Source organism: Thunnus maccoyii, chromosome 14, assembly GCF_910596095.1.
Source record: "Thunnus maccoyii chromosome 14, fThuMac1.1, whole genome shotgun sequence".
NCBI lineage: Eukaryota > Metazoa > Chordata > Actinopteri > Scombriformes > Scombridae > Thunnus > Thunnus maccoyii.
Genome location: NC_056546.1, coordinates 13,022,917 through 13,050,096, shown reverse-complemented (window position 1 = coordinate 13,050,096; position 27,180 = coordinate 13,022,917). Strand labels below are relative to the sequence as shown.

At 40.0% G+C, this 27,180-nt stretch overlaps 2 protein-coding genes across 4 annotated transcripts in view; both read left to right on the top strand.

Annotated features, from left to right (window-relative positions):
• The window catches only part of adam12b (ADAM metallopeptidase domain 12b), a 98,337-nt gene extending 81,438 nt beyond the window's left edge, over window positions 1-16,899 (top strand). For 2 of the 3 annotated variants that reach the window (XM_042433790.1, XM_042433792.1), the window contains 7 exons: window positions 936-1,013; window positions 2,416-2,524; window positions 2,895-3,081; window positions 4,322-4,430; window positions 6,102-6,353; window positions 11,420-11,583; window positions 12,261-16,899. In XM_042433790.1, the coding sequence (XP_042289724.1) occupies window positions 936-1,013; window positions 2,416-2,524; window positions 2,895-3,081; window positions 4,322-4,430; window positions 6,102-6,353; window positions 11,420-11,583; window positions 12,261-12,312 (951 nt within the window). In that variant the 3' untranslated portion in view covers window positions 12,313-16,899. The remainder of the gene's footprint in view (window positions 1-935; window positions 1,014-2,415; window positions 2,525-2,894; window positions 3,082-4,321; window positions 4,431-6,101; window positions 6,354-11,419; window positions 11,584-12,260) is intronic. The other variant, XM_042433791.1, reaches the window with a different exon arrangement.
• Window positions 16,900-18,327: 1,428 nt separating this feature from the next.
• dhx32b (DEAH (Asp-Glu-Ala-His) box polypeptide 32b) lies at window positions 18,328-26,360 on the top strand. The gene is made up of 11 exons (XM_042433863.1): window positions 18,328-19,249; window positions 19,417-19,610; window positions 20,181-20,556; window positions 20,645-20,881; window positions 21,560-21,653; window positions 21,756-21,905; window positions 22,781-22,972; window positions 23,261-23,401; window positions 24,129-24,319; window positions 25,324-25,514; window positions 26,053-26,360. The coding sequence occupies exons 1-11, from the start codon at window positions 18,968-18,970 to the stop codon at window positions 26,225-26,227; spliced, it is 2,223 nt and encodes a 740-aa protein (XP_042289797.1). The 5' UTR covers window positions 18,328-18,967; the 3' UTR covers window positions 26,228-26,360.
• The last annotated feature ends 820 nt before the right edge of the window (window positions 26,361-27,180 follow it).

Sequence of the window (27,180 nt, the reverse complement as noted above, 5' to 3'; positions counted from 1 at the left end):
ACCAGTTCTAGAAATAGTGATGATATTAGACAAGATTTGACAAATCAGATCGCAGATCCTCATTAGTTTTGACAACTAGAAGGTTGCATTTAAAAAAACAACACCTGCAGCTGTGGATTTAACTTGAAAATTTGCCTCAATATGTCTCATATAGATGGGGAACCAAACGGTAGAGTCTCATACTCGTAGAAGTTCTCATAAGCCCTTTTGGCTTCAAGGGACTTGACCTTGGTGCTACAAGGCCTTTGTACCCCTTTGAACTCTATGTGCACAGTGGTTTTAGTCTGAAAGCATATGTGAGCTCCACACATTATCTGGAAATTTTGTTGGCCTGAGGGTGAGTCTTTGTCACAAGAAAAAAAGGGGTTTTTATTTTCCATGCCAATCAGGTAATTAAGTTGGCAGCACATGACTCACCACACTGGCAATTTGAGGAAGATGAGAGCTCGGAACTGCTTTTGTCTAAAGCAGGCATTATTTTCTACATAAAAGCAGCACCTGGCTTTTTCCAGGCTGACGTTTTTTGTTTGTTCTGGAGGACACCTCCTGAACTGCAATAATGGGTGTGTATAATATGTGTGGTGCAGCTACTGGAGTGTAGAAACTGTTCAATTTTTTCGCCAGTTCAGTTCTTAATAAAACTGTACTTCTTTTACTATTTGTATTTTTATTAAATTCATAATTAAAATAGCTTGTGTGTGGTAACAGACATGTAAACAGAACTACACTCCACTAAAAGATTATGAGAACATGCAGCAGGCATCAGTCATGCACCTGCTACTTTATGGGAGTCAAGACAAGATTCGATCCAAATGTGCTGTAGAACTGCAATCCATTCACATCTTTTTCTTTTAGTCGTAGTTCTTATGCTCATCTTCATTGGCTCTCCATTTTTTGCCTCTTAAAAGTGCTCAATGATGATTTTCTCTTCATAGGTGTGCCTGAATCGGCAGTGCCAGAACGTCAGTGTTTTTGGTGTGCATGAGTGTTCTGGAAAGTGCAATGGACGTGGGGTGAGTGCAAAGTTCCTATTAGCTCAATATTTTGTGTTAAATTATGGACTATAACCTGTGTAGCAGTGTGACAGCCCTGTGAGGACTCTGTATTAATCTATTTAGTCACTTTTTGACCAGCTGAACAAATTGGATACGGTCTCACTGCCCTATAATTGGACACAATAGCAGAGCAACAGCGTATTTACAGTGCAGCCTATGAGTTATGGCAGCTGCTCCTTTTCTGTACAATCAATCTTCATTGTTCCTCTGAGGTTAAATCAATCCCATTTAACAGCATCATTTATGGTCCACTTAATATGTTGTCCATCATCTTTTGACTATACAGCGAGAGAAGATACAGTGCACCAGGGGGAGACCACAACGGTAGTTCGGTTGCAGTCTAAAAGCAATACTTACTGCCAAGAAACGTGAGGGGTGGGTGAAACGGGGTGCTTTTATGTTTTATTTACTTTGTTGTTCTGTTCCGTGAATCAAACACTCACCAGGGGATAGATTAGCTTACAGTGGTCTCTGATCTTCATTGTCAATTATAGAGATTATATACAGTGAGAAAACAAAGCTTTGATCCTGAAACTATAGATTCTTTCAACTTTTTCTTATATCTTGTCACTGGTCAGTGTGTGTGTAATATTAGATATCATTAGACATTGCTTTTGCAAATGAGCATAATTGTTTTTAGTTTGTATCTTCAGCTCAGCATGATTTTAAAATACTAGGTACCTACTCACATTTGACATTATTATGTTGTGTGTCCTTTTTTTTTGCGTTAATTCAACATAAGAGATAGATGATAGTACTCTTTACTTGTGACAAAATTATGATTGTATTGCTCATATTGTGTCACAAATACATAAAGCCCCCCCAAATCATACCTCCCTCTGAGCCCCCAAGTGCCTCTTAACCCCGTCACCCGACACGAAGGAGTGTCCGCAGCCTGGAGGCAGGGAAGGCACTCGACTGTACGTCTGTGCTAAATGTAAATCCCCCACAGCTGCACGACTCCTCTGCACCTCTCTCCACCCTCCCTCCGACTGACAGCTGGACTGCGTTACCTCGCCAGGGAATCCTCCTGGATCAAACTCTTGCACTGGAAACCTGAGGCTTTATGGGATGGACTCTCTCATGCACATGTTTTATCTATTATGACTGTTAGTGCACACACAACACACATGAACAGCCAGTGTCCTCTTATATTGAAAGCGCTTAAGACTAACTGAATGAGAGTGGTTTATTTATAAAAGTAAACCAATTCGGTTCATCATGTTTGGACAATATGTCATTTATGTCTGGGAAGAATACAAATGTCTTTTGATACTATTTGATGCAGGAGAAAGGAAAAGAGCGAGTGTAGCATTATTAGTGTTTGATGTAATTTATAGCAAAACTTCCTTATTTGCAGGTGTGCAACAACAAGAAGAACTGCCACTGTGAAGCACACTGGGCGCCTCCGTTCTGTGAGAAAGCAGGCTTTGGAGGAAGCATTGACAGCGGGCCAATGAGACTGGCAGGTAGTGTGGACGGTTTAATTTCCCTCCTCACTCATCTAGACAGACAGACAACAGCAGTAACTCAGAAATAACCAGCAACACAAAGCTGCACCAGCTGCACCTTGTACATCTCTTTCTTGCAGAGCCAGTACCGGATTGATGTGTGGTTTGGACTCAAGTAAAACTTTCCTAGAACAGCAAAACTCCCCTACCACCTGGCAATACATTATACTGCACAGTCTATAGTTTCGAAAGAGGAAGAAAATGAATTTTAGTCCTCAGTGTGAAAAGCAGAAATGAGCAGTGAAATGTGAATCTCAAACTGTGTTGCTGACCGTGGCCTAGCTGTAACGGTCTTTGCGTTATGTCCTGTCATTGTTCTGTGCTGTAGATGTGCGTGTTTGTGTATTAATGTGCGTGTTGTCATATGTGGCATCAGCCGACAGCGTGGTCATTACTGTGGCAATCCTGCTTACCCTGGTCAGCCTTCTGGTAGCCACAGTAATCATCTTTCTGAAGAGGAAGACTCTGCTGCGCCTCTTCTTCACCAATAAGAAGAGCACCTTGGAGAAACTCAGGTGACGTGTCTTGCTACAAAATAAAACAGAGAAGCAGTGGGGTTTGATTGTGGCACAACGACATGTTGTGAGGCTGCTTAGACTTGGGGAATTTGCTAAAATAACATCAGATAAAGTAACATTGTTATGTTATTTTAATGCTATAAACCATTTGAAACATTTTCAAGTAATACCTTACAATTTGGCTCTAACATCGTTCATTAATTTTTTAATACATTTAATCAATTTTTTAGCTTGGGTGCTCTTGGGTATGGCTCTACATAACGTTTGGCAAATAAAATAAATCCTTGTTCTTGTGTAGAAAACTGTTTTTTCTTTCCCTATTAATGAGTTTGATATGTTCAGAAATAACCAGAGCGCAACGATTTCTTAACGGCCAAATGTGCTGCTTATCTTATAGGTGGAATTCATGATCCACATGTGAATAAAAAAAGTTACCCAAGCACCGATGTCCAAGAAATTCCTGGAAAGGAGAATGTAATTTGGTAGTAATCATAGGGAAAATATAGGTTGTGTTGAAATTAATGTTTAAGTTAATTAATTCAGATGAATTTCTAGCGTAATCAGAGCCTTTTAATCAGTGCACAGCAGGTTAGTTAGTTAGTCAGTCATGCACATACAAGTGCCCGTCCCACATGGATGCACAAGACACCAGAATACAGTTGCAGTGGTGAAATATTTGTCAAACATAGACAAGACCAAGTCTTCTTACATTACATTGCAAAGACAGAACTTTGTCTTCTGTACTATGCTCTATAAATAAAAAAGTAAAAATACAGGCAAGCATACAATTCAACATGGAAAATTACGTTTCCAATAATAAACAAAATTAAATTATTTGGAAACTATGGGCCTACAGAAAAAAAAACTCCTTACTCACTCAAATTAAATGACTCACAGTTGACAACACTTAAAGATACTAATTTTTGGATGGCATTTTCTCTGTCTTGTAGTGCTGTAATTTGGACATTAGTGGCCATTAAGTTAAGACTATTTTGTCAAACTGCTATTTCAAAGTTCAAGAACTTTCATTATGTAGCAACCTATACAGTTTTTTCTGTTCTTGTTTATATAAGTAATATTTTTGAACCAAATGGGAAAACAATGAGTGGAAATACACGATCATCTGAGAAATATAAAAAATACTTTTCATCTACAGTAAAGCTCAAAACTTTTAGTCTAAATATAACTGAAATGTTTGTTAAGGAGTGGGCTTTAAATACTGTTGCTGTGTTTATAGATCTGTGGAGGCCAACAGGCCAATCAGCCCCATCAGGACTCAGTCCATGTACAGACCCACACCACAGCGCAAGCCTCCACCCAAACCCTCCGGAGCCAACATTTATAAGGTGAGTCACTAGCTGTTACTTCATCTATCAAACAGCTTGCTGTACTAATGTATACTGTTCCCCCTGTTTGTTCATATACACCTATATGTTTACTGTATGCATGTGTTTGTGTGCTCATTTCTGTCATGGCCCATTTGATCGGATTTCTTTTGTAATCATACTCTATTAGATCCCCTCACTAACCTGCAACTAAGCCTCGGTTTAGATTCGTCATGCTTCCAGTCTTGTTAACAAAACAAGATGACGGCAAGCCGAGTAATTGATTCAGCCTCACTATATCTCCCTCGGAGAAATATTAATTAAGTTGCTATTGTTGAGAAAGAAACTTTAATTGAGAGATTGCACCATTTAAATGAGTCTCAGGATGATGTTATTTGAGCCCCTTTAATATTTGTTTGTGATAAAAAAAGATTTTTGAGTAGATTGATTTGAGTTGGGGAAGAAAATAGCTTATATATTCTATTATTCTATTATCATATCTAATAATGTTGTTTTCCAGTTTTACGACTTATTCTGACATCAACTATTTCACACTAATGAGAGTTCATGACTGAAGTGGAGTTTTACTTTTTATGCCTTATGACTATATGACTATGGTTATAGCTTTTCAATATTCATCTCACAAGACTATGGCTGCAACTTATTACTTTGATTATTTTCATTATTGATCAATCTGGTGATTATTTTTTCAGTTAATCTATTCATTGTTTAGTCTATAAGTTGTCATAATGTGGTATATATATGACATCTTCAAATTAGAGGTGTTTACAGATCCAAAATTTTGAACCAGTGAAAAACTTACCTACACCGATCTTGATCCAGTAAGTAAGTAAGAAGTAAAACCCGCTTCAAATAGACCAGAGGAAATCATGATCAAAATCAGTCCAAAGACACTAAAACAGAGAAGACCTGCACTGAATTAATGAGCAGCACTCATCAATCGAAAAGCAATACATGTATTTTTTTTCTGTACTTCACAGTTCACCCTCAGAAAACAAAATGTTCTCCTGCCTGTGATGATTATGAAGCAGTACATGATCAGAGCGAATAGGGAGTCCACGCAGGCATTACACGTATTGACACACAAACCCGAGACCCACAACAGCAGAACGATGTTCATTCTGATGGGGTCCTGGCTCAGGTCTCTACTAGAAAACAAGTGGATCTATGAAAACCTCCAGTTCAACTTGTTTTATATGACTATCTGAAGTCTACAACCAAAAACTATTCTATTTACAATCATACAAAACAGAGAAAAGCAGTAATTCCTCAGACTTGAGAAGCTGGAACCAGAGTATTTGGCACTTTTGCTTCATAAATGTCTTAAACATCATCAAAATAGCTGGCCATCTTGTATTTTTGTCAATAAACTTACCGAATTGTTAAAATAACACATTTTTACAAGTCACAGTAGGAAAAGTAAGTAGGAAAAGATGTAAATGATTAAAATTAATGATTGCTTGGTTCCATTTTGGTGTTTCAGTTTCAGGGGACTGGTATTGTTCATACTGGCTCACTTTCACACTGACATGGCTTACTGGGTCAACTGGATTGAATTGAGCTATTGTTAATGTTATTAGTAACACCCATGCTTTTAAAAAGAGTAGTGGTGGCGTACTGTAACACATAACTGATGGAACTGCTGAAAATAATTTTCTCTCCTCTTTCCAGCCATCTCTCCTGAGCGCGGAGCCTCTTCTCCCCCCCCACAACTTCCACTCTCACAGCCTGCGCAGACTACCCCTCTACCAGCCCCTGCACATCAGCCAGCCCATGCCGGTGTCCCTGAGTGTGGGCCAGCCCACCCTGCCCCCTCTTCCAGTCCACCACAGAGTCCTGCCTGCCCACACCGCCGTCTCGCCACCCAGAGTGCCACCTTTCCTCAGTCTGCCACGCCAGCAGTCGTCATACAGAATAGACCAGGTTTGTTTCCAAAAATGTCAATGAATGCTTTTATTTTTTACCACACATTCTGTTTTCACTCGAATTTGTAGCTTTTACTGTGTCATAAATTGTAGATCACAGCTTTAATGGACCATTCTTACAGTTTTGCATGTTGTAAATTCACGTTGTGCACACTTTACTGTACATTACTCCTGACCGTTTTCTAAACCATACCTTAGGTTTCTACATTGATCTTCTATATCCAATGCAACCATTCATTTCATTTTATCTGAGTAAAGTAGGAAAATAAACCTGCAGAGACTTGAAACTTGAAACTGTTCTTGTCAAGTTACATTCTCATTGCATGTTAATGACACTGTGAGAAACTCTTTGGAAAACACTTTCTTTAGTGGTGCATTTAAGGACCTTTGAGATTTGAGTGAGCTGCTAAAAACACTGCAATCATGAACTACTGTATGTTGTCAAGAAATCCAACCCAAAGTATGAGACATACAACAAGCGCAAACATTGTAAAATAATGTGATTTTATTCATTTCTCAAACATCCTACTATTCTTGAAAACAGCAATGAAGAAGAGTTTTCAAATAATTTCCTGCTCACTCTGCATTACCTCTTGGTAGTAATGTAACTTCAACGATAATAAAGCAGGAGAAGTGCTCACTGTGATGGATTACCTATGTCTAGCAAAAGTCTTATGAATTTCATACTGTAATAAGCTAAAACCAATGGCATGGAATGAAAGGTAGGAAATCAATCTAAAAAACTCAGGTACTGTTTAAAAATGGTTTATGGAAGTGTACAATTTATGCAAACTGTAGCTAATGGTCTAAAACTTGTACAGCCACCTGTATCATCTTTTTAAAGGTTATAGCAAAGTGTTGGATACAGGAATTCGCTGCATTTCTGCACTGCGGTCAGCCTGCTTGCCCACATATCGACTGCAAATTTCAATCCGTCTCCTTCCCTGTGACCCAACTCCTGATTAAGGCGCCGGATTCTGCTGCACCAGCAGTATTGGATGCAGTGGAGATAGTAAATCCATCTGTCTGCTCTGGCAGTTGATCCAAATCCTGATTCGATTGTGTACCAGCGTAGTGAGGATTGTTGTCTGTGTGAGCCGCAGCGGGGTGCATGAGGAAATTGGCAGATGTGTGCTGCTTTAAAAAAAAAAAGGGGGGGGGGGGGAGACATTAGCTTTGTGATATGACGCTTTGTCTTTGCTGGATAAAGAGCATAACATAATCCCAGATGTGAAACCAGAGCGTGAAGGACTTAAGGGAGAAGCGTGTGCAGATCAAATTTTTCTATCTCCCAAGGTTAATCACTCAGGTGAGCAGCAGGAACAACTAGCAACACAAGCAGCTGTAGATGGTTTTGTAGTGTCCACATCAAGCAGTGCAGCATATCACCAATACAGCTATGAATGTGCGCCAACTAAAGATGCACTTTAGCTTGAAAGGCCAGTGTTTGCTTTATAAATAGGCTGCTCACAAGCCTGCCAAAACAATGAAACCCTGCTACCTGCTAATATCTACTAGCTCATTTCGCTGTAATGAAACAGATGGAGCAAGTATAGATGGCACATGTAGGTTAGAGACAGGATAGAAGGTTCTGTTGAGATTTAATAACAGGCCAACAAGGACGTACAGGGCATCAATCCTTAAATTGAAAGTGTATTACAAGGGTATTGTAATACTTGACACAGGCTCTCTTGCTGTCTATACCAATATGTCTTCTTTTATGACTTTTTCACAGGCTATCTGTGCCTTTGTGTGGACTGCACACTATTAACGCCGAGGTGTTTCCAGGGGAATAAAGCCAATTCTGCATTTATTACAATGAAGCAATACGTGAAGAGAAAACAGCGTGCGAGCTGAGAATTCTCACAAACAAAGCTGCTTGTTATTATCTTGGCCGGCTGAAGGGAAAAATACATATCAGATACCTGTAGAGTCAAATAAATGTGAAGCAAATAAGCTCTAACCCAGTGCAGGTTCTCAGCAAAAGCAGACTGCAGTCTCATCACACTGTTGAGGGAAAACCATGCCTCTCCCAAAATGTCATCTTTTCAGGAACTTAGAAAAATAGCTTTGTTTTTGGCCAGACGACCACGCATTTTTCAGTTCCTCTGGTGAGTTTTGAAAGGTGCTTGTAAGCCCAAGGCTCATAGATCTTTCTCAAGCCACAGAGGACAGTGCAATCCTTCATTTTGAATTAAGACATGTGAACACCAGCGAGACTCCAGTTACAGTGTGAGGTTTTCTGCCAAGAGCGGCATTAGAATGCACATGGGTCCTGGATTATTCTTGCGTTTGAGTGGATGCATCTATGCGTTTACATCTTTGTTTTCTCTTGTACACTCCCTGGAAAATGAGCCTGATTTTCTGTGTTTCTGGAGGAAGAGTTATTACTCTTCTTTTAAACTAAACTTGCCATAACTTACACATGTAGGAGTTTGTCAGAAGTTAAGATCACAGTGGGTGGTGCGCTGTGTGTGGAAGTCAGTGAAATACAGTTAGTTTCAGTTAATTTTCACACAGATTCCTCTAATGGGATCACAGGAATCCCCCACTGTGTATGTTTTATTACCCCAAAACTCTCAACAAGTAAGAACAATATCCACATGGGATTGTGATGTAGAATCCAACCTGCTGTGCTGCTAACGGAGCTCAATCTGATTAAAGCATCATAACGTTTCAACCTCTGTGGGGCATCTCTTGTTTTTAACTTCATCTGAGTAGCTCTGGGCTGTTGCAGGCGGAGAATTTGGCAAATTTTAAGTTTTTAAAAACATTTTGTTCTCAGTTAAGAAGCAACTACAGTGCTCCTCAGCTAATGAATATTATATGGCATCTTTTTGCTTGTATGAATTGTTTGAATTGATGTTGTTTCAGTTACTTCTTACTGATTACCTGTAATTCACTGTGGAGTATAGGTGGCACAGTATACAAGTGTGACTTGTGATACATTGGAAATCATTGGAAATCAATTGGAGCAAGACATTGCTCCCATACACTACATGGCCAAAAGTATTTGGACATCCAAACATTCCAGCCATATGTGATTCTTGAACGTTTCATTTTCTCTTTTTTCACAAAACTTTGGAGCCTAGCTGCAGAGTTTTTGCCTGAGGAAGACCTATAGTTGATCAAAACATCGCAAATAAAAGTAAAGGGAGCTCTGATTCAGTGTGCAGGTGCTCCTTGTATCTAGCTGCAGGGATTTGCTCTCATTGTGCCACAAGAGCATCAATGAGGTTGGATAATGCCTGGCTCACGGTCATTGTTCCAAGTCATCTCGAAGGTATTAGTTGGGGTTGAGGTCAGAGCCTCTGTGCAGGGCAGTCATGTTCTTCTGCACCAAGCTGGGAAAACCATTTCTCTGTGGACCTGGCTTTGTGCAGGGGGGCATTATCATGTTGAAACAGGAAAGGGCATTCCCCTAACTGTTGCCGCAAAGTTGGAAGCGTGTCTAAAATATCATCTATGCTGCAGCATTAACATTTAATTGAAACATAGACTATATAAAGATAGACGTGTTGACGTGTGACATCACCTATTGGTTTGCATTGGCGCTTGTTTGAAGTCCAGACTTGCTGCTTATGGTCGGTGTCATTTTTTACATTTTGAGGCAGGATCTTCCAAATAAGGAGTGCGAGGTGTTTCCTTTCACGCTGTGGAAACACACCCCACTACCTTGGGCCGCAGAAAACGCCTGTGGTAGCTGTGGTAGTTTCCTCTTGGAAATTCGAATTAAGGTGCCCAACACCCAAAACATGAAAAACACCCCCAGACCAAAAGTACACAAAAGTATGTGGACAGGAGTGCTTTCATATAGCGCATGCATGGGAACAGAAATGTTGTTTGTAATGTGTTTAATGACGACCCTGATGAAGGCCACAAGCCAAAACGCGTTGGTCAAACAATAAAGTCGTTCTATATAGTACAAGTGTTGCTAGAGTTTTGACCTCTTTAGACCTCTTTCCGTTCTCCGTGCACCTTGGATGTAGGTGAAGTTGTGCCAGAAACCCCTTCTCTGCATCTACATGCATGGGAACAGCACATACATACTGTAATATAGTAATAATCATAATAATCACTCTTAGTTAGGTCACTCAGGTAAAAATCACATTCATGCAAAGTCTTCCTGACGTGAACTCGGCTGCACTGGAGTCCTCTGGGTCACACAGCAATGAACACTCACTGGTTTATAACTCTGTATGTTGATGAGACAAACTCAGTCACATCTTGGCTGTATTCATGAATTTTCTAAACCTTCCCATGCATGATGTAGAATTCTTTTTTTTTGCTGTGTGCATATTACTTTAAGTTTGTCCCATCACTGTGTATTCCTCTGAGTGTGTGTGTGTGTGTGGGGCGGGGTGGGTGTGTGTGTGTGTGTTGTGGCATGGCGTGGGCGGATGGGGGGTTGTACTGTGCACATATATATATATATATATATATGTGTGTGCGTGACGGTAGCCTGGCTGCTGGTAGCAGATGTTTATCACTGCCTCGCCTCCTCGCTGTAGATTAGTAACACATGATGGCACCTCATTCCGATAACCTTCCACACTCACACAGCACCGCCACAGAGGTGGTGGTGGACGAGGAGGAGGTTTGGGATTCATCTCATGTTAACTGTGGGAATTCAGAGAAGCTGCTGATAACACAGTGCCCTCTAGTGAAACGTGTCTGCTTTTGTCTGCAGATAGCTGCTCTACAGATAATCCATATTTAAAGGGAGATAGAAGGTCGCATGCCACATATTATTCAGGTTTCATGGATTTGGTTTCTAAACACTGTGTCTCAAGATAAGGATAATGTGCTTTGTGGTGTTTTTCAAATTAATGCCAGCTAAGGAATGGGATATTTCGACATCGCTTCAAGACTAAGTACAGTTTTAAAGCTTTCAGTGAAGCTAATCTGCATTTGAAAATTGATTAATTTGAAAAAAAATGCTGTAATTCCTCAAGATACTAAACCTTGAACTAAATCTTTTTTTTATTAGTACATATACGTACACATATACACACATATCTGATGAACTTAATACTATACTCATGCATCTCTTCTCTTCTTCAGGATTTCGAGAAACCCAGTCCACCCCAGAAACCTCTTCCTGCCGACCCACTAGGGAGGAGCACTCGGCTGGGTCACAGTGCAACACCAGCGGGGATCCACATCCCTGTAAATGGACCCCTGCCCATACCTATCCCCACTCCACCCACCATCCCATTACCCAGCAGGTCAGTACAACGTGACAGGAATCATATGCTCCATCTATCTAAAGTCATTCAGACATACAGTAGGTGTCTGTTATATAAATGTTAGTTACAACTTTAATTAGATGTGACAAGAACCTTACAGAAAAAGCTTTAACACTTGCACGATAATTGGCACCCAGTGCACGAGAGCGAGCAGTGGCACTGCAGGAAGGTAATGATAGCAAGGAAAAGGAGTGGTTTCTGTTCTCTTACAGTTATTAATTAATGATCATCGTGTGTGTGAGAGGCATGCACAGCAAATTCCTATTTGCTCAAATGCTATATGTAGAGTGTAGAGTACTATTACTATATATACTGTCTTCGCCTCACACTGCGAGGGATCAGACGTGAGAAAAAGCTCAACTTCATTTGGCTCATTTGCAGTTTCCTGCATTATTGAACCACTTTAATTTTCTCTGTGCATAAGAGGTGACGGCACTTTTCATTCATATCTCTCATATATCTCATATATTACACTTCTCTTAATAAGATGTGGAATTAATCTCTGTGTGTGCATTTAATGTTGCACTGCTGCATCTTTTATGTTAATGTGACAGCATCTTATAATGTGAATTTGTATTTAAGACAAATAGAGGATCAAAATTTCATCGTTGCTGTCTTAATGACATCATGTATTCGTGCCTCTTTTTACATTTCAGACCTGTGCCGGTGTTGCCCTACAGACCACCAAAGACTCACAAGGATTGCTGAGCTCTCGACGTCATGGACGAGTAGATCTCCTACCACTAAGCGGAGACTTTCTTGATTTGCACTAATTACTGAGACCCTGTAAGACCTTTCGGACAATTGGAAGTGTTGCAGCGTTTCTAGCGAAAGGGGGCTAACATCACATCTCAGTGCTACGCCTCTAAAAGGTGCTTTGTTGTCCTTGCTCAGGTACCAATAAACTATTTATCTATTTAACTACGATATTTAACTTCGGGATTGTGCACAGAGCACTCCAAGAAAGAGTGATTTTCCCTGAGGAAGAGTTTGGAGAAACTAAAAGGAACATGGTGTTGTTTAGGATATTTCTTTTGCATATTTTCTTTGGTGACTTTTATACTTTTTTCTCAAACAAAATGCTGAAATATATGATGTTTTTTATAACCTGTGAAGTTGCTTGAATAATTGACGCGCAAAAAAGTTTGTTTTGACGATAAAGGGAAACGGAGCACAACTCAGCAAGTCGACAGCATTAGTTTGTGGCCCACAGAGCAGTGACATTCACTTATTCACTTTTTTTTAAATATATATATATATATATTTTTAAACAACCAACAACATAATACACAGTAACAAACAAAACATAATAACGCACATAAGTGGAAAAAATAATCATTTGATACAAAGCTAAAGTGACAAGAAAAAGTAACATGATACTTAACAACCTTGACAATAACAATAATAAATATACACTTGGATGATATAACATGCGATATTTGTGTTACCTTCCGAAAAATAGCACCGGGAAAAGAAGAGAAAGTATATGTACATATCATATGCATAACCATAAACTGACATATACATACACTTATACACACTGTACATACGGCACATGCACTCATACATACAGTACGTTATGCTTGTATACTCTATACGTACAGTGTACATTGTAAGAAATACACGTAATGGCCAATATAACACAAGGATGCACAAATTTAAAATGCACAAAGGAACAAATACAAATACCAATTCATTATTCTTGTATCTTGAGTTGTTTAATAAAACTGTCCCACCTCTTTATTAAAGAAGGTCTTTCAGTCCAGTATTTGAGGACTAATCTGAGCATTGAAACAATTCTCATGCATACAATTTTAAATTGCCCTGCCCCTCACTGGCTGTATGACAGGATAGTCCCACAGTGTGTAAAGAAGCGAGCCTTATGCTCCTCTACACCTCCAGCACATCTTATCCTGGTTCAGCCTCATCCAGTGTAATTTGATGGGTGTGTTGTAAACTCTGTTCAAAACCTTAAATAGGTTACCTCTACCCTTAGCTTTATATTCCCCCTACTATTTGATACAATATGAGACCATGTCTCCCTATCTATTTCACATTTCGAGACATTTTGCCATACGATTCCCAAACTGTCACAAATAACACTATTCACTTTTCATAACATTTTATAAAATACTGAAGCTGGAAAAAAGCTCCTCAATCACAATTGTTCCTTTGTGCATCTCAACAGTATACACTTTGGTTACACAGCTTTTGATTTGCATTTATCTCCAAACATCCTTACAATTCAAAGTATACAGAGCACACATCTCATCAAATGAAAGATATAATTCATCCATGTGAAGATCTCCAAAAGTACGCACTCCCTCTTTTACTGGTTTTTCTCAATAAATAGACTTCTTTCCCAAACAGCTCTCAGGATTATTCCATACAGAAACATGTCCCTACGTATAGAGAGATCCCTTCATCATTATGTGTGTCATATGCCATACCTTCCTGGAGTGGTCAAAAATAAGACTGATGTCCTGCACACCTGAATGTTTGCAGATATAGGCATTGCTTCTGATTTATGCCAGTTGACCCTGTATCTTGATATCTTAGAGAACTTCTGTACTGTTTCCATGAGAGGAGAAATTGAGGAAATAGGGTCCCTTAGCAGCAACAAAATATCATCTGCATATAAAAAAAGCTTATGCTCCTGGCTCCCTCTCTCTGCATTTTTATAGATATAACTAATGGTTCTAAAGCTAAAAGAAATAAGAGGGATGACATTGGACATCCCTGCTTGGCTGCCTTCTCTGCGTCCAGAGAAAGCGCAGCGACAGGGCAGGATGTTGACCTGTTAAGCCAAATAACATACAGAAAGAGCCGAATACTGTCGGTTGAGCTCCTATTCTTCATAAAGCCCACTTGGGCATGATGAGTAATACTTGGAAGAACTCTCTGTAATCTGGCAGCTGGGGTCTTTGATAGCACCTTTCCATCAGCATTACTCAATGAAATACGATAATATGATAATTAAAAGGATCCATTAAGTCTCTATCCTTTTTGGGGATAAGAGTTATCAGGGCCTCCCTGAAGGACTCATGTAGTCTTTTTTATTTGAAATGCTTCTATAACCACATCTGTTAATCTTTGGGCTAGTATGTCATTGAAAGATTTATAATATTCTATGAGCAAACCATCTAACCCCGAGGATTTGCCGTCATTTAATTTGAAGATGGTCTTTCTAACCTCTATGCTTGAATATTTGAAAATGTAATTTATGTACAAAAACAGGATCCTCAACATTAGAAAGATATAGATAGATAGATAGATATTACAAAGATTCATTTTAACTGCGTATAATATGGTTTTGACACAAATAACTCATCCCTGGTGATCCTTGCATAGTTTCAAAAGATCAATATTCAAATGCTTCTTAAATAAAATAACCACACCATTTCTTTTTCTTGAATAAGAACTATGCACTATGTTTCCTACCCAGTCTCTTTTCCACATTGTTTCTAATTCTGTGAAATGGGTTTCTTGTATAAAGGCTACATCCACATTTTTCCCTTTTAAATATGCCAGACATCTCCTATGTTTTACCGGGTTACGAGAACCATTTATATTCCATGTAACCACTTTCAGTATCTTTGCCATAGGGAGATTTTTTATAATCTTTCAGGCCTGTGCATTATATCGTTTTAATATCATCCCAAGTGCAATGAACATGTAGTAAAAGAGAAAGAAAGGGAAAGAAAAGGCAAAAGACAAAGACAAGTAAGAAAACATGCACACATAACCCTCCAAATCCCGCCCCACCCACCCAAATGACCCAAAGTGAACATATATTACAATATTCCTTACATCCCGTGGGGGCAGTAGGCACATGAACGCTACCCCTGACCTTCATCCCCCTTTCACTATGCTCGCAGAAAACTGACTGCAAGGCCACCTCAGTCCCCATTTCCCACATTTTTATGATGTATTAAACTCCAGATATATCTTCTCTATTCACACCTCCACGGTGCTATACAGTAAAAATCAATAAAACCTTTTCTTCTCTGAAAGTGAGAAAACACGTTGTGGAGCTACAACTGTTTCATCATTTTAAAAACTGAAATAGTTGAACTCATATTAAAGCCTCGGACTACATTTTTTTAATGCGGGATCAATCCGATCGGCTCATTCTTCAGTCTTACAGTCACGCTCCTTCATTCCCTTATAAGTTCACCTTCGCAGTACAGAGCAAACACGATTAATACTTTTCACACATTGAACACTGCTCGGGGCATTTGTTGGATGCTCATCATGTTTCTCTTGATTCTGGCAGACGCTGCAGAAACTGAACAGATTTGACAGACTGATTGTGTTCCAGAGAATTACACCAACACCAAATAATTCAACATTAACTCTGATGTTTGTATGTTTTACATTAACGCTCGCTTGGTCCTCGAGTTTCTGAGCCAAGCAAGATGACTTCAGCGTCGTGAGCTTTCCAAGCTCCTCCTCAACCGTGTCCAACAAGATGTTTTACCGGATCTGTACCGTCCTTTTTTTTTTGCCTTCATAACATTCCTTTTGGATTTTGTATGGCTGTTATTCTTGAACTCTGAGATTATTCATGCATTCATTGCATCATTCATGAGATTCGGAGCTTGGCGTTGCACTTTGAGTTAGGCACTTTCCTTGATGTTATTTGTTGTTGACTTGTTGTACAAGGAGGGATTCAACTGTTCAAATTTTACAGCGCCGTTTTTTTTGTTTGTTTGTTTGTTTGTTCGTTTTTTTCCTGTCGTTGACTGTGTCAGTGTTCACAATCAAGCTTTGGATGATGCATTTTGTTTTTGCAGTATATCCAAACACAGCGCATGTTTTCCTCACATCTGCAGAATGATTGAAATCAGTAATGCCAGGCATTTCTGTGTCGCATATGTGTACATAAGTGTGAAAGTAACACTTTTTCTTGATTTGGAAGTGTTCAGATGTGTTGGACAGTCAGAGTAACTGCTCTCCGCTGGAAAATATTTGTTAGTGCTGTGTCGATTAGTCGTTAAATGTTTATGCCATTTGTAAATCCTAAATGTAATGTGTTTATTTGCATAACTGTAACATGTTCAAAAGCCATTGTAAAGTGTAAATATTGTATGTCAGTTATCATATCGCTTCTCTTTTTGTTCTTTTTTTACGAGCACAGTGATATAAGAACTGCTTTGAGGCCCCATTTACATCGGGGGATTACAAAATCATTTTGAAATTTCAACCTATAACTTGTAGGCCAGAGACAAATGTTTGAGGTTAAGAGATTTTATTGATATAATCGCAAAGCCAAATAAAAGTTCCTTTACGACTGTTTACAACAAGTGGTTTTGATTTCATTCACACTTTGAATTAATTAAAAACATATTTTAAAACCACTTTTGAAAACCACAAGTAAATGTTAAAGTCAAACTCCACCAAAAATTTGGTTAGTAAGGATGAAAGCTTCCATCCTCAGCCTGGTAAACACACCCGACTCCATGACAGTGCAACCAAAAAGTCACTATGACAAACAAGGACAAGGAATTGGAAATATTCTTATTTAAAACTGCAAACCTGAATGATAATCCGATAAGAACAACTATCAAATTAGTCTCTAGGGGAATTATGTCAACTCTGGTTGGTACATGTTAATATCAAATGTTCACAATGTGCAACACTCATGAGGGCAAATTAGTTGCACAATCTTTTTTGTTTCTTTCAAGTGACACCTAGTGAACCCTGATTCAGTGTGAAAATGACAGCTCCAGATGTGTTAACCATTTTAATTGCTCTAGAGTCATACTGCAATAAGTCAAACAAGCAGCTCAGTAGAAATATGTTTCATTTTTTCAAGTATGACGTTGCCACACCAATCATAATATCTCATTCTTACTGGGACATTTGTGCTCAGCTGCTCAGTTTATCACAGTTGTTCAGCACTGCCACCTGTTGGACAACACTGGTTATTACAAACACTGAAGTGCTACCCACTCTCCAGTTTTATCTTTATCTTGCCTTAATGTGCTCCCTCAGACATCAGGGTGAAGTTGCCCTTGAGTCCTGATCAGTGATCAATCTCCCTTCCTTACACCACTGATGGGAAACAAAGCAAAGAAGAGTGAAGTCAAGAGCACGAACCAAAAGAAAATAATACAATCCATATCAATGTGTATAATAATCTAAAAACCGCTAGTTTGCTGTGAATGACCTCCAGCCTTCTCTAATTGGACTTCCATGCTTTCATCTCCCAAGCAAGCTCAATACTGTAGTGATGCAGGTAGTTGTAGGTGCTGTAGGTGGTTTAAAGGCAACATAAATAAAACTGAAGTGAGTGATTTCTTTTATACAAAGTTGAGAATGGGAGGTGAAACGGTTAATTATGCCGTCCTATTAACAATTGCTGTACTTAGTGAATAAATGTACTTCATGTAAAAGTGAATAAAACAGAAATCGTAAAATGAGTTAGTGTCAGTTATGAGCCACTGGTAGTTAAGTGATATGGGATTAAAAGAATCAATTGCAGACTTACAAGACACAATAAAGTTAGCATTAGTCTACTTTAGCATGTCAACAGATCAGTCAGTGGCATGGAGGTGAACTAATCAACTGCTGAGGGGCCCGCTGTCAACAGAGGGCCCAAATGAGCAAGTTACAAAAGTGCTTTTAGGTTCCTCTTCTCATTTTATATTCACTGTTTTTTTTTATGAAACACAAAAGTCCCAGTTTATTAGTAAACAGGTTTTCAGGTACAAAAGTGGAAGAAGAAGAATAAAAGTAAAAGTGGCATGTTCCTTTATTCACAGGGCCCTGTTTTTAAATATTGTTACAAAGGGAAATGTTTTCCTTTGTTTTGTTTTGTTAGATATGATTCTACAACTGGAAACTGTAGGTTGTTGTACCTGAAGTAACACTGTGAGGCTGCAGTGTGAGAACAGCAGGTCTATTTTCTGGAACAACTGTTGGTTCTTAGATGTAGAAATAAATTATCTCAGTTTGTCAACCACTGAGATAATTAGTTTCTAAATCACAAGATTAAACAAAAGTTGATAAATAAATGCATTTTACACTGTGTACAGCTTGTGGCCTTTGCATGCGAGCCAGTTCTCATCATAAACACCAGACCCCTCTGTGTCTCTGCCCATCTATCTCTGTTCTCACACCAGTGTGTGCGCGCGTGTGTGTGTGTGTGCGTGTCATCTGTTGATGACTGCACTTCTATGGGATTAGTGGCCACATGACAACACTGGGCTGACCGCCTGGTGAGCCTTTCATTTGGCTTCACTTGCAGAGGCGGTCTGTGTGCTGTCCAACAGTTTACTGGGAGCTAGAGATTTCCAAACTTCATTCCTGTGGATCTGTAAATGAAGTTTATGCCGGACAGACTGGGAGCTCGCTTGTGATGGCGCAGGACATTACCAGTTTATCTGGAGAGGACTTCTTTGATGGGAAATCACCCTGTTGTTCAGACACAGACGCGTTGAGTCAAGGAGACAAAGAATACGATGACATTTTGGAGCTTAATCAGTTTGACGGACTGCCTTATTCCTCCAGATTTTACAAACTGTTGAAAGAAAGGAAAGATCTGCCAGTGTGGAAAGCAAAGTCTGAATTCATGGACACTTTGGCCAAAGGACAGTTTGTTATTGTCAGTGGCTCTGCCAAAACTGGAAGGAGCTCTCAAGTGAGTACTGGCGGGTATTTGACACTTGTGATTGCATTGCCATGGAAAATATTGCAACAGCAGATTCAGCTTTGTTACAGGGACATAATCAAACCATCTTAAAATTAACAATACTGGGGAAGCATGTGTGATGTAAACAACTTCTCTCACACTTCTTTTTGAAACAGATTCCCGAGTGGTGCGCCGAATTCTGCCTGTCAGTACGGTTCCAGCATGGTACGGTGGTTTGTACCCAGATTCATGCGCAGCAGGCTGTAGATCTCGCCTTGAGAGTGGCTGATGAGATGGATGTCAACATTGGCCACGAAGTCGGATACAGCATCCCTCTGGAAACATGCTGCGCTCATGACACAGTTCTCAGGTCTGGAAAAACTGCATTTTATACCAACAAAAACATATCGAGTCTATCTCAAGTGTATCCGAGAAACAATAAAACATGGTCAGAACACTCACAGCGCTAAATCACCCCGCCTTCTGTTATACTGAAGAGAGAGGTGAACAAAAGGCTTGAGGGGCCTCTTTTCACCGCCACAGCTGCCCGGCTCCCCGTCTGCCCATATGTCACACTCCCTCATGTGAGTCCCTCATAAGTCAGCTCGGCAACAAAGGAACTCAGCACATTGAGGAGAGGGAGATAAGATAAACAGGCAGCCGGCGAGTACGAAAGGATCTACTCCCCAGACTAATTATCAGAGTAAATTACACTAATAGGGGCAAAACAGAAGCGTAGACAAAGTGCCTTTCATTAAAATGCCATTCTGAAGTATGCTGAATGGATTTCCTGTTCCAGTCTTTGAGCCTAGAGGCTTACAATCAATGAAACCTGAGGATTTATGTCAGCTTATTATGAGTTTGGTAAGATACAGTGTGTTTCAAGTGCCCCTGTGCATGTACTTGCTCTCTGTTAATGGCATTTTATCACCCACCACAGGTACTGTACAGATGACATGCTCTTGAGGGAGATGATGTCAGACCCTTTGCTGGAGCGCTACGGTGTGGTGGTGGTGGACCAGGCCCACCAGAGGACCGTGGCTACTGATGTACTCCAAGGTCTGCTGAAGGACATCGCCCTACAGAGGCCGGAGCTCCGTGTGGTCCTCCTCACCGCAGTTGATCCCGGCCCCAAGCAGCTGGTCCACTTTACCGGGTCCACGGTGCCTCTCATCCACCTGGAGAGCCCGGCCGCAGGGGAGGTGGTGCACAGCAGCACAGGTGACAGCTATTTCTGTGCCGCGCTCCGTCTGGTGCTGGAGATCCACCGCTCTGAAGAGGGAGGGGACGTGGTGGTGTTTCTGGTGACGACACAGGTAAAAAAAAGAAAAGAAAAGCAGAACAGGATGGATTCAGCAGTCTGAGAATATGTCTTCCTCTGACTCTCTGTTTACCCCCTTCCAGGAGATAGATCTGGCCCTTGACATCCTGCGTCATGAGGGCCACAGCTTACCCCCTGATCTGGGAGAGCTCCTGCCTGTCGCTGTACACCCCGGCCAGCCTGGGACTCTACCAACCATGGGGGAGGAGGAGACGGGCCGCACCAGGAGAGTATTCCTCACATCCAGCCCAAATGAAGACTTCTTCTGGGCTGTCAGCTCAATAAGCTTTGTCATCGATGCAGGACTGGAGAAAAGATATGTAAGTTCATCTTTCATATTTGCAATAAAAATGTGTTTAGAGTATAGTTTCATAATAAGTCTTAAAACAATAGTCAGGTGTCCAAATAAACATTGAAATAGGTTTTTCTTGCCATAATCATTTCTCCTGTTCATACTGACCATTAGAAGATCCCTTCATAATGCATTTGCAATGTAAGTGATGGGGAACAAAATTGACAGTCCTCGTTTTGAGAAAAACTGTATTTCAAAGTTTATCTGAAGAAAATATGGGGCTTCAGCTGTCTGAGTTAGACAAATGAAGTTGATATCTTCCACAGTTACAGTCTTTGTGTCTCAATGGAGTGTTTTCCTGTACTGTTGCAGCAGAAGGATCGTAACAAGAAGAGGGAATATGGCATTAAAAAGACAGTAACTTTGAAAGTTATTGACTTGATTTGTCTGAAGCTTCATATTAGCTTCAAATAAACTTTTAAATACATTTTTGCACAGGAGAAGACAGAAAACTGCAGTGTTTTTAATTGTGTGGTCTTGTATATAATACTTTTATAAAATTTAATGTTACAGTGTAATTAAAAATTAAAATTTCAGTGGTTTTGAAAATGAATCTTGAATCTGGACACCACTATTTTAGATCTGAGCGAATATTTTATTAAATGTCATTATACATAATCCAGATCAACGCACTGTGATGTTGCAGGTTTACAACCCCAGGATCAGGACAAATTCAGTCATCATTCAGCCAATCAGTGCAGGCCAAGCCAAGAGTCGCAAACAGCTGGCAGGTCCAACAGGTGAGAAGTTAAACAACTGACAAAAAAAAACAACTTGACATAAATCTGCGGCTGCCTATGCCTCGCTGCTGTCCTGTCTAAAATTACCTTTCTTTCCTGTAGGCAAGTGTTTCTGTCTGTATCCTGAGGACAGACAGCTTCCTGTCGAGATACGCCCGCACATTGCAGAGTCTGACACCACTTCCACCGTGCTCTTTTTGAAGAGGATGGAGATCGCAGGACTGGGTCACTGTGACTTCATCGACAGGCCAGGTGAGATTTACATAAAGTGACAAAAAAGAGAACATTTTCATGGCATGGTGTGTGTCGGCTGAGCCCCTGCTGCTCTCTAAAATTCACATGTCCGTGGTGATAATGGCATGAATTTTGGGTTCAGTCAGTCCGCTCTTGTTTTGTTCCAACAGACAGGAACTTGTTTTATTGGAGGGCAGCGAGCCGTGCCTCAGCTGAACTGACAGCTCCTGTTCTGCGAGCATCCTTTTTAGAGCTGACCTGCTTCCGTGTGCTTTTGTTCCCCCCGGATTTATTCACCCCCACTAACACAAACACACACACACACACACACACACACACTGAGTCTCCCATTAGTTGATTAGAGAATACTGGTGTTGGTGTGTGGGAGTGTGGATGATAATAGAGAGCCTCTAAGGTGGATTTTGTGTCCGCATCTCTTTGTCTCACTGTGATGTTCATCGAAAACATGTTTGTGACAGAGACAGAATAGAAAATCTCATTTGTACCATGAAAGACTTTTCATTTTGCATAGTGATGCATGGCAGATGTTGGTGAGGATTATAAAATCCTAATCTGCTGCTGCCTTTTTACTCGGAGCGTGCCCAGCAGGGTGCCAGTATATTGTAGGGGATTGTCTCAGTGGGTCAGCATTTCGGATTAGAGTTTAGACAGCATACAAAACAGAAAAGTAATCCCTAACAGTTTAAGTCAAAGTGTATTTATATGTAATGAATCATGTACATTGACAGTTTAAGCACTAGACAGTCAAAAAGCAGCCACTAGAAATACATTTCACTGTTGATTTGGTTTCCAGTTTTCACATTTTTTTCACCAAGGTTTAATTATAGAAAAAAAAAAACAAAGTATATAACCTAAAAACCTTTCCAATCCAGATCCTGAAGGCCTGATGCAGGCTCTAGAGGAACTGGACTACCTGGCGGCTCTGGATAATGATGGCAACCTGTCTGAGATGGGCATCATCATGTCTGAGTTCCCCTTGGAGCCCCAAATGGCCAAAACATTGCTCGCGTCCTGCGAGTTCGACTGTGTCAGCGAGGTGGTCATCATTGCTGCCATGCTAACAGGTACAGTAGGTAGATTAATGTCTACAGTTATTTATCTAATAATTCACCCACACTGTTACTAAAACATAATGTTGCACATCTAATAGTAGCGACAGCAGAGACCTGGTCTCTTAATGCAGATCAACATCGGCCTCTTTTACTGTAATGACTGTTACATAGTACTATATAATGAACTATTAAGGTCTGCCTTTGTGAAGCTAGAAGATCACTGAAAATGTAATATACAATTTAAGATAGAAACAAAGTTCTCAACATCCACATTCTTTTTGTGGATTTTTTTTCTCACAGCTCCAACTTGCCTCATGATTCCCTCAGTGGACTTGAAGCCAGAGGCGGCTCAGTGCCACATGAAGTTCCAGCACCCAGAGGGAGACCACTTCACCCTTATCAATATTTACAAGGCGTTTAAACAGTGCCAGCAGGACCCATGTGAGTTTAGAGAGCACACACACACATCCATACACACACACAGATACTATGGAGATCAGTGAATGGAGAAATATCATCCAAACTGTTGGCAAAATGAACTGGCCTTAAACAATGCCACAACAAATCATAATGAGAATAGTAATTATAATATTTATAATAATAATAATACAATCTAAAAAAAAAGAAAAAATATAATTTAATGACTAAAAAACTCAAAACTATTCCTCAAAATGTGTTTCTAAGTTTTAAAATATGTTTTTTTTATTGTTTTTAATTGTTTGTATTGATTGTTTGTCTTTATAATATAGCAGACAATAGAGTGACAGGATGAAATGATGATGTGAGGATCTTATTAGTTATTTCAATAACGACAGTAATCATGATTACTGCCTCTCAAGGACTGACTGACTATTAACTTCTCCCTTGAAATTTTGTGATTAATCACAGTAGAAAAGTGCAATGTTTTGAGCCGCCCTTCGTCAGGTACAGAGAAATCAAAGGGAGGAATCGATTCCTCAATCTAATTAACAGTTAGAGGTTTTTTGAGTTTAGTTTAGCACATGGACAACAATGATGTGCCTGTGTTGAACACTGAATAAGGACAGTAAAAAAAAAAACTAAAGCAATATTATAGCATTTGTATTTTGGCACATACAGCTCTGTGTCTTCATCAGTGATTCTACCTTTCTGTAATCCTCTCTCTGACTCGCTCTTCCTCCCTCTTTAGACTGTAATGTGGAGAAGTGGTGTCAGGATTTCTACCTAAACCACACTGCTCTGTTGATGGCTGACGCTCTTCGTACTGAGTTGAGCGACACTCTGAAGAGGATCGAGCTGCCCGTGTCGGTGCCCGCCTTCGGTTCCCGAACCAACACCATCAACATTAAGAGAGCCCTGCTGGCAGGTTTCTTCATGCAGGTCAGAAAACAAAACTTTATTATACCACTCATCAAAAACAATATAATTCACAACATCAACAATGAACAAGAAGAAAGCTTGAAACTCCAACACTCCTCCAAAAGACTCCTAAAGGCCATTAAAACACTGACTGGAACTAATGCAGCAAGGTTGAGTGCCCTCTAATCTTTTGTAATTATACTGTGATTTTAGTTTCCACAATTAATGATCATAGAATATGGGCTTAATGAAATATTAATGTAATTCTGTTCATTCATGTAGGTGATTAGATGTATGCAGAAACAATCATTTTGCTTTTTCATGACTAATAATCCAGCACAGCCACACTCAGCAAAATAACCAGAATTATTATTTCGCCATAATTGTGTAGCCGTGCCGTACCACCGATGATGCAAAACACTGAAATTAACTGATTTTTATTCATCGACTGACAGTTCGACTATGTTCAGATCTTACACTTCATTTTCATCCACCTTTTAACTATCAGTGCTTCCACAACTAACTCACATTGAAACTGTTTACAGTACTCACACTTGAACTGTTTTCAGCTCTCCACTTTCAAATTTCAATGACTTTTATCTCAAACTTGACATTTCAACTGCTTTTATCTTTTATTTTTCCCATACAGAAAAACAATATATGTACATATATATTGTGCATATATAAGGGTGTAATATATGAACACTGTTCATACACAATTTACTCTGACCCCTTCAGTGCTATAAGGACTTCCAGGTCAATTCATCACCTACACTTCTAGTAACATTTCATCTTTCATTTCAACTGCTTCAACTCCTTTCAGTATTTATATTTTTTGCCACTTTAAGTACAACTTCTTATGTTTTGGCTTTTTTAAAATTGTACACATTCAAGCCAAAATCAAAAGTATAATTATACAGATGCATTTCGCATTTGGAAGTCCTGTTTAAAAAGTATTCTTAGGCAGTGACTCAAATTCCTTTGAGAAAATCTGTCTGACTGTGTCTGGCTATGGTTTCCCTCAGGTGGCGCGGGATGTGGACGGATCAGGGAACTACTTCATTTTGACCCACAAGCATGTGGCACAGATCCATCCTCTGTCTGGTTACGGTGCCAAGAGCCCCAAACTGCGCCTGCCAGAGTGGGTGCTGTTCCATGAGCACTCCTTCTCTGAGGACAACTGCCTCCGCACCATCACCCACATAACACCAGAGGAGTGAGTCTCAGTCTTAACATTTCGTTTTTTGTATATCTTACAGTCGTACGATTCACATAACTGACCATATACAGTCTTTGTTAACCAGACTGCAGTCTCTTGTGACTTTTATAGCACCACCCTTGTATCTTTACATTTGAAGAGGCTTAAAAGTAATCAGACAGACACATTCCCTTTCCCGTGTGGACCAGATGTAAAGCCCCAGTTCAGCAGAGACTAGTCATGTTGGTTGTGGAGGGTGCTATCATAATCCTTTTCTCTAGTATCAGCTGGTTAGAGAGGGGATTATGGATTGCACAGATGCCTGGGAATGTGGAGCTGCAGCTTAAAAAGGAGGAAAAGAAAGCTCTGCAGCCTTTGTCATGCTCTCTTAGGTTTCACATCCTGAAATATATGAATCTGAGTGATTGCACTTCAAATAATGTGAGGAGCAGATGTACTGTCAGTCTTGTCTCCAACAAAAGTGCCTAAATTTGGAACAAGTTGAGCCTGTGTAACACATTATTTTACCAACAACATTGTTCCCTTCTTCTGTTAGGTTCATTCAGATGGCACCACAGTATTTCTTCTACAATCTACCGCCTAGTGAGAGCAAAGACATCCTCCAGAACATATTGAACGGCTCAGCGCCTCACTGCCAAGAGAAGAAACCTCCGACCTCCAAAGAGGAACCCCAAGAAGATCAGACTTATGACCGCTGCGTCGTACAGTGACTGTTCCACTGTTCCCAGTGGTGGTGATGAAATTAGGAGTTATTGCACTACATTGTACAGAAACACATTGTCTGCATAGTTGTATAATTTATCACTTAACTGAAAGTGTTTTTTCAGTAGTTGTTTCCTTTGATCTGTGCCCTTCATCTTGTTTTTGTCACTACATCATGTTTTGTATGTCTTTGAATAGTTATACAAAGTAAACTAATATATGAATGAAAAACTACAGTTGCTGTGTCTGTGTCTCATTGTTATATTTGTACCCAATCATCCTTTTCAACAAATCTGAAATAGCCAAGATTCATTTAGTTTCCCACCCCTGTGAGGTTTGCAATCAGATATATATCCTCTGCTTAAGTTTTTAATAATTCTGTGGCTCCTCCTTTTCACGTCTTACCCTCAGTCACTGTCCAGCAGTCAGTCACCCGCAGCACCGAGGGTCCAGCCTGATTAATGAGGTACAGAGACAGTTTGGGCCCGCCTGCAGCTCCATCTGGTGTGTGTGTACAGTTCAGGAACAGTGGGGTGACCCAGTTCACTGATGCTGCATTACCAAACACTGTGTCCCCTTTTCAGCGACCCAGACTGAATGGAGCACCACTGCCAGAACCCACAGGGTAGAGTGTTGCAAAACCCACTTAAAATATTTTTCTTCCCCCTGAACTGTCTTTTAAATGGTAAATGGCTGCTTAAATAGCGCTTTTATCCAAAGCACTTTATAATGTTTCTGCTGCTCACTCACCCATTTATACACACTCACACACCAACGGTGATGACAAGCTACCATGCAGGGTGCTGGTGCAAGCTCTGATTAAAATATCTCCTCTCAAACTAAAAAGGGATCAGTTAGCAAAACATCACAGTGATCATGTTTCGTTCTTATTGAGTGGAACAGTAACAGTATTGGTAATTAGATCTGTCTTTTTACCTCCTTTTGTGATGCTTAAAGAGAA

Excerpts from the sequence above, each read along its gene's own strand:
- dhx32b (XM_042433863.1), top strand. The coding sequence starts at position 18,968 with ATGGCGCAGGACATTACCAGTTTATCTGGAGAGGACTTCTTTGATGGG. Across the intron at positions 21,906-22,780 it reads TGACTTCATCGACAGGCCAG|ATCCTGAAGGCCTGATGCAG; the intron begins GTGAGATTTACA and ends TTTCCAATCCAG. Across the intron at positions 22,973-23,260 it reads CATTGCTGCCATGCTAACAG|CTCCAACTTGCCTCATGATT; the intron begins GTACAGTAGGTA and ends TTTTTCTCACAG.